This window comes from Sardina pilchardus, chromosome 11, assembly GCF_963854185.1.
Source record: "Sardina pilchardus chromosome 11, fSarPil1.1, whole genome shotgun sequence".
NCBI lineage: Eukaryota > Metazoa > Chordata > Actinopteri > Clupeiformes > Clupeidae > Sardina > Sardina pilchardus.
The window spans coordinates 9,188,564-9,196,063 of NC_085004.1; the positions used below are offsets into that span (position 1 = coordinate 9,188,564).

The window sequence follows — 7,500 nt, forward strand, 5'->3', positions numbered from 1 at the left end:
CGACAGGCTCCCCGCCACAGAGTCCGTCGCCGTGGACGCGGCCACGCTCTCCAGGTCGCCGGGGACCACGCCCGTGACGGCGCCCAGGGGCATGGCGGCGGTGTCTGAGGCCGCGGCGCCCCCCAGGGGCATCAGCATGCCAGCGCGCCGCAGCAGCTCGGCCGCCTGCGCCAGGTGCAGCCCGCTGGGCGAGTCCAGCAGGCCCGAGAGCAGAGCCCCCCGGTCCAGTTTCACGCTCCCCGCCGGCACCCTGCCCTGGCCGGGCTCCGCCGACGGCTTGCCCGCCTGGCTGCCGCTGTGGCTGTGGCTGTTGCCGTTGCTGGCGCTGTTAGCGTTGGAGGCTAGCGTGAGCGTGCGCGAGCGCTTCAGGCTCTTGCTCAGGGGCTCGCTCAGGATGCCGCTGCGGCTCCGCCTCTCCACCAGCGAGGCCGGGGACGACGGGGACACGTCCACTGCAGTCTGGGGTCCTTGGGCTGACCCCACACTACCAGACATGGTCCAGCGCGCGCGAGAGAGAGAGAGAGCAGAGAGGGGGGAAAAGAAGAGAGAGAAAACGAAAATAGAAAATATACCGGACGAGACAGAGAGAGAGAGGGGATGCTGGAGGCCTCTTTAGAGACAACAACAGAGGAAGGGGGTGGTGGTGGTGGTGGTGGTGGTGGTGGTGGTGGTGGTGGCGGGGGGGGAGAGGGGTACCTGCAGAGACCAGAGATCAGCCTAGACCCCCTACAGCCTCACCCCAATCCTCATCACTGAAACACAGAGAGGGAAACAAAGAAAGACAGGTGGAGTCATTATTCAACAATTATTTTTAATTAATAATTTTGTAATTTTGGGGGTAAAGGCTAATAAAGTTATGAGAAAATTTGTTAAAGGAGTTCTTGATATTATGTCCATTTCATGCGTCATTATGATGACGATATTGAAAAATTATACTACACAGGGATGTGTCATTATAATAATGATTATGTTACAATTAAGTTAATGTATCTGTATCCGACTCCATCTGACACTGCCCAATTAAACACATATTAATTGTTGTCAGTATAGGAAATGATTCACATTTTTGCATATGACCAAAAAATAATATTAGCTCTTAAAAGCTTTAAATGTTTTACCATGTTGTAAGTCGCTTTGGTTAAAAAGTATCAGCTAAATGTAATGTAATGTAATTAGCACATTAAAATCCTTAACAACACTATGACTTCATATCACGTCAGTTCCTAGATCCATACTGTAAACAGACAAACAGACAGGCAGACAGGCAGGCAGGCAGGCAGACAGACAGACAGACAACAGTTGGAGTAGACTGTTGGCCTCCCCTGACCTTCGACCTCTGATCTGCCTCTGATCATGCACATCAATGTGTCCCTGTATGTGGTTGAGCGTATGAGTGATCTCTGTGTAACGACGATGTGTGTGTGTGTGTGTGTGTGTGTGTGTGTGTGTGTGTGTGTGTGTGTGTGTGTGTGTGTGTGTGTGTGTGTGTGTGTGTATGTGTGTGTAAAAGCATGTGTAGAGTGTTAGAGTATTTGTTATTTTTTCTATGGTGCTGTCTGTATTACTGTGTTCTTAATCTATGTATGTATCTTTGTGCATGTGTGTTGCTGTGGTTGTGAGTCTGTGAGTCTGTGTGTGTGTGTGTGTGTGTGTGCGCGCCCCTGGACCCCCTGCATGAAGCCAAGCCAGAAGCAGAGGCATTCTCATGAGCGTTCCGCTGAGCTGTGACAGACAGACAGCCTGGGGTGTGTGTGTGTGTGCGTGTGTGTGTGTGTGTGTGTGTGTGTGTGTGTGTGTGTGTGTGTGTGTGTGTGTGTGTGTGTGTGTGCGCGTGTGCATGTGTGCGTGCTGTGACCGTCAGACAGGCAAGAACACGTTCCACCGGAGCCTGAACGCGAGACCCAGCAGCCGTGGGCTCGGCTGCACAGATCCCGTGCTAAGCCGAGTGAGAAATCACACACACACACACACACACACACACACACACACACACACACACACACACACACACACACACACACCTTTCCCAAATGCACACCTTCGAGCACGCAAGCACTTCAAACAACATTTGTGTCAGTGGCCCAATTACAGACTGATCATCGTGACAACACGCGACTCTACTGGCCCGCCGCGGCAGAGAGCGAGATCTCCCTGGGTTCTCCCTGGCGCCAAATAATCATACAATGTACTGACACTCAGTCAAACTAAAAAAAAAAAAACATGAAATGTCAAATCCATAATCGCAAGACGCAATGACAAAACAATTCAACGATGCATCACCAAGTAGCCAACATGTGGTCATGGTATGGATAGCCATCGGTCAGTTCAACCACGTCTGGAATAAAGAGCTGATAGTGTTTTAGCATAAGTAGTCTGACGATAAAGCTCTCGTTCAGGTGTGTGTGTGTGTGTGTGTGTGTGTGTGTGTGTGTGTATGTGTGTGTGTGTGTGTGTGTGTGTGTGTGTGTGAACGAGATCCTGCCGTTCGCGCGCACAGTCCGGCTCCTGCCCGCGAGGGAACGCGAGTGATTGACAGCTCTGCAATTAAAGCAGCGCTCTCCGGCTCGTGAGATGAGCACATATGCAACATGTGGCCATGTAATTCCATACGCTCCGGTCCAGACGTTTCCCCCCGACGCGGCGAGACATAAAGTTCATCCACAAATCCCATTACGAAAGCACGAGCGCTGTGTCCAGCCTGGTATTGCGGCAGGGGGTCGCGGATATCTTCCGCACGAGAACAACGCATTGCACTGTGGGGACAATAGCGTACCGAAGGTCAATAACGAAGCCACTGAACAATAGTCGGGCTCGAGCCACGGTATCATTGGCATATGAAACATTAGTGCGATCAGCTGATCAAACAAAGTCATAGCACGCTCGCGCACTCACTCACTCACTCTCTCTCTCTCTCTCCCTCTCTCTCTCTCACCTCGCGCACAGAACGAGGGGACGGCGTGCGAGTAAACATGCATCCCCCTCACCGTCGGGTTTCTGTCCTCACCTCACACCGCTCCCGCACACGGCAGATTTCCATCAATCAAAACACAAAATGCACGCGGGGCAGGTGCCAAAAGTTTTCTCGCAGCAGCTCGTCCAGATTAAATGACCAATTATTTAAATTAGGCGATACAGTTTTGCCACAATCTCCTGCTGTCCAAATATGTAATATTCTGCATGTTAATCGCCGACTGAATATTATTTCACACACAAAAGAACAGGATACTTTTCACATCGGCACAACGCGACTACACACCAGCACCAATGTCATTATCTGTTTACGGTTACAACACCGACGCCTCGAGAATGACGACGGACGACGAGAAAAAACAACAAATAAACAAACGAACTAAACACCAAAAGACGCGTGCATTTTGGCCGTTTTCTATTCGAGTTCCACCGCTCGTGTCTCTACCTGTGTGTCGGTAAACCACGGGCTCAAGACTCGCCGTCACATTTGAAAGTAAAACAAAAATCCCTTTTGTCTCCACTCACTCGCCTGCGACCGGCGTGGCTATGGTGACAGCAGTCGGAATGCGCGAGCTAGTCTCGGTGGAGAAAGAATCGGCCATTCTCTCCTTTTTTTAAACTACTCAACTTCGTCGTCGGGAAGATGTCATTCCAACTTTGAACAGTCCTCAACAAAGTATGATTCCCCCTCCCTTTCAATACATCTGCATATTAGCAAACACGGGCCCTTTTCGCTCGCACCTACCAACACACTGGCGAGCCGAGGGGAGGGCAGCTCCGTCCGAGCGGTCCGGTCTTGCTCCCGCTGCGGAGATTCAGCTCAAAAAAAGAGGCGAAAGAACCGAACCGAACTGATTCCACGGCGAGGGAGAGTCTCGAGCATTCCGCCGAAGCGAGCTCGCCCGTGAGACAGAACCGCAAGGCGCTGTTAAAATGCACTTTGTCCGAAAACGAGCGCGTGGGCTCCTCCAACCTTTCGCTGCTCGCTATCCCACCTCCACATCCCCGCTCGCCGAAGAGAACATGCAAACACATTTCATAGATTTTTGGAGCTTCACACAAAAACCGAAGTGGACTTTCCGCCGTCGTGAGACGCGGACAAATGACGCACGACAGGTCACGGATCAGCGTTCTAACATCACCAGGGGGTCTGATCCTGCCCGTTCCCCATCGGCTACATGTATATGTGCAGTTTAATTGAGTCCGGCATGGATATGAGATCTCTTAGTATGGATAGGTTAGAGACAGCCCATTGTTGACACTATTCTGGGCGGCAGTTGGCTGGTCGGTGACGCGGGCATTCTCTATGGCAGACACATGAAGTCATATCTCTTTAAGGCTAAACTTTCCCTCATGCACATTCATGCTTTCCAAGAACTTTGATTTACTCCTTCATTCTTACCTGAATGAGCGGCTGACGCGGCATGAGACGCGGCAAGACGCGGGCGGAAAATAAATCTTGCCTGGCGAACAAGACAAGTGACACCAATGTCAAGATTGACTTTTCAAAAGATGAAGGTATATTTCATCAATGACATGATTTACCTCATTAATTATGGATGATATGCCATAGAATACGCACGCAGCCGTAAATAACTCGAATTGAAATGGCCAGGTAGAATGATAGCCTGCAGCATCTGATGTCCGCAAAAATCTCCAAATAAACATCTGCATTATTAACTAATTGCAACAGTGAAATTAATAGTTAATTAGCACCGTTAATAATGTACTGATGACATGTGAATCACAGCCATTCAGCTTACCATGTGTCAGTGATTCGCTGGCTGCAGTCTGCGTTTGGCTAAATTCATGGTCATTGGCCCTATAGTTCAGATTGTCACTAATTAGCATCTGTGTCTCATTAATTGTATGGACAGTAGACTACAGTGATTTCTGCAAAAGGTAGACCACATAGACAGCGCGTGCAGCTGGCCTGTAACATCTCGGTGTGGCAGCAGTGGCAGCAGCTCGAGCTCAGGTCCGGGGGTAGACACGTCCGCACGGTCGCTGGCCCGCCTGGTCCGTTGGTCGGTCGCGGCCACTCTTCCTCGCGGACGCAGAGAGTCCACTCCGCCTCTTGCGAGCGTCCTGTCTGTCTGGCGCGCGGCCAACTGAAGTGTGGGGAAGTGACACCGCCAGGGCGGCAGAAATTCTCCTCCGTCTCGGGCTCCTTCCCAATCGCAGGCGCGCGGACATTGGCTGGAAAGTGGAGCAGCTCGTCAGGGAGAATCAATGCGAATCGATCGCGCGGCGCGAGGAGAATGCGGGTTTGGGGCGCGAGAGAGAGCCGTGTCGGTCGTGCGGCGGAGGCTTTTCGGTCCACTAATAACAGCCCAGCTCTACGGCTGAAGGCCTACGCGCTTAACGAGTGTGTGTGTGTGTGTGTGTGTGTGTGTGTGTGTGTGTGTGTGTGTGTGTGTGTGTGTGAACACAAAGGTCCATTTTAATTTGAACATTCTAATTCTAACGCAAGCGCAGGCCTGTTCGTCTGGGCTCTCCAGACTTAGACTACATTTCATTGTATTCAGATGATTTATTTATTTTCATTCAGGTAGCCTACCAAATACTTGTTTTTTTTTTGTTTTTTTTGGGGGGGGGGGGGGGGGGGGGGACTCATTATTCATTTCCATGCACACAAAGTACGAAGGGGCCCGGAGAGTCTCGCTAATACCCTGATTTCACAGCCTTCACCGGATCCGCTGTGGTTAAGCCCTCGAGCGCCGTGTTGTTTATGCAGCACGCGACGGCCCCAGCTCTCTCGGCGTTGCAGCTCCGTTCCGCCGCGGTGGCTGGGCGCCTGGCCCCCCTTATCTCGCGCGTCGTCCGCACACAGGCCGCTCCCGACCGTCGTGACCCAGGCCGCATTCTTGTCCCCCCCCCCCCCCCCCTCTTGGACCTTGCCTCTACAGCACACGCACACACACTCTCCCAAACACACATGCAGATGTGCTTCCTCTGAGGTGATAAGAAGCATCAATAAGCACCAATAACAGTTTCAGACTAAAATCACTAGTCACCTCCTTAGCGGTGTACAACATTGCTATCTGCAGTCCCGGTGAGGTCACACACACACACACACACACACACACACACACAGAGAGAGAGAGAGAAATCGGACAGAAAACAGACTCTTTACTTCCCTTAGAAGTCCTGTGCCAATGACTAACCCTCACTCAGCCCTTGAACACACTCGCAAATCTCCACTTAAAGACCAAAGCCATACCTACTGTGTTCTCTAAGTAAGGAGCCATGTCTACTGTATGTTCTCTAAGTAAGGAACCATACCTACTGTGTGTTCTACCTATTGTGTGTTCTCTAAGGAAGGAACATACCTACTGCGTGTTCTCTAGGGAACCATACCTACTGCGTGCTCTCTAAGGAGCCATACCTACTGTGTGTTCTACCAACTGTGTGTTCTCTAAGGAAGGAACCATACCTACTGCGTGTTCTCTAAGAAACCATACATACTGTGAGTTCTCTAAGGTACCATACCTACAGTGTGTTCTCTAAGGAGCCACACATATTGTACTGTATGTTTTCTATGGAGCTATACCTTCTTTATGTTCTCTAAGTGAGGAACCATACCTACTGTATGTTCTCTAAGTAAGGAACCATACCTACTGTATGTTCTCTAAGAAAGGAACCTTACCTACTGTATGTTCTCTAAGTAAGGAACCAGTGTACTCAACTAACACAGCTAGGCTGTATAAAATCCAAAGCTTCGGGAGTCCTTTTCAAGAAGAACTTTTGAGAGATCTCCCCAAGGAGAAAAACTGAGCACCGCTTTAGGGTTTGTGTGTGTGTGTGTGTGTGTGTGTGTGTGTGTGCGGCGGACCAGAGGCAGATCCACTCTGGGCTGTGTGGCTATCAGTGTTTTAGAGTGCTGTTGCCTGTGGTGAGCAGCCTTCAGTCCTGCATGCAACACTGCTGAGCTCACTCACCCAGGAGGACGCGGCTTTCACCGAGCACGCTACGGCGCGCCACGCCGCTCACAACACACACACACACACACACTCACTCCACGGCCTGCTCACACACACACACTCGCCTCCACGGCCTGCTTCACTGGCTCCTCTCTTAATAAGTGTGGATCTATATATATATATTTGCCAGTGTGTGTGTGTGTGTGTGTGTGTGTGTGTGGTTTCAGTCAGGCTTCGCATCTGTCTCTCATGTTTTCTCTCCTGCGGCAAGAGAACGACTCGGGGCTCATGTGTGCGTGTGTGTGAGGGAGAGAGACAGTGTGTGTGTGTGTGTGTGTGTGTGTGTGTGTGTGTGTGTGTGTGTGCTGCGCGTGTGTGGCGGGGGTGTTGGATTAGCGTCACATGGTCTGGTCCAGCAGTCCAGACACATGACCCCCTTCACCACAGGAGAGCATAAAGCCCACTTGAAAGACGACAGAAAGAGAAAGAGAGAGAGAGAAAGAGAGAGAGAGAGAGAGACGGAGAGACAGAGAGGGGACTCAGAAAGAGACAGAGGGAAGAAGGGGAGGGGAGGGGAAGAAAGGAAAAAAAGAGGGGATAAAAGGAG

The 7,500-nt window shown here is 50.9% G+C and overlaps 1 protein-coding gene across 1 annotated transcript in view; it reads right to left on the reverse strand.

Moving 5' to 3' along the window:
- Window positions 1-4,139, reverse strand: part of cxxc5b (CXXC finger protein 5b) — a 12,923-nt gene extending 8,784 nt beyond the window's left edge. Inside the window, exons 1-2 of the mRNA XM_062549425.1 lie at window positions 3,716-4,139; window positions 1-752 (exon numbers count right to left, since the gene is read on the reverse strand). The exon at window positions 1-752 is cut by the window's left edge and continues 336 nt beyond it. Coding sequence (XP_062405409.1) covers window positions 1-495 — 495 coding nt within the window. The 5' untranslated portion in view covers window positions 496-752; window positions 3,716-4,139. The remainder of the gene's footprint in view (window positions 753-3,715) is intronic.
- Window positions 4,140-7,500: the final 3,361 nt, after the last annotated feature.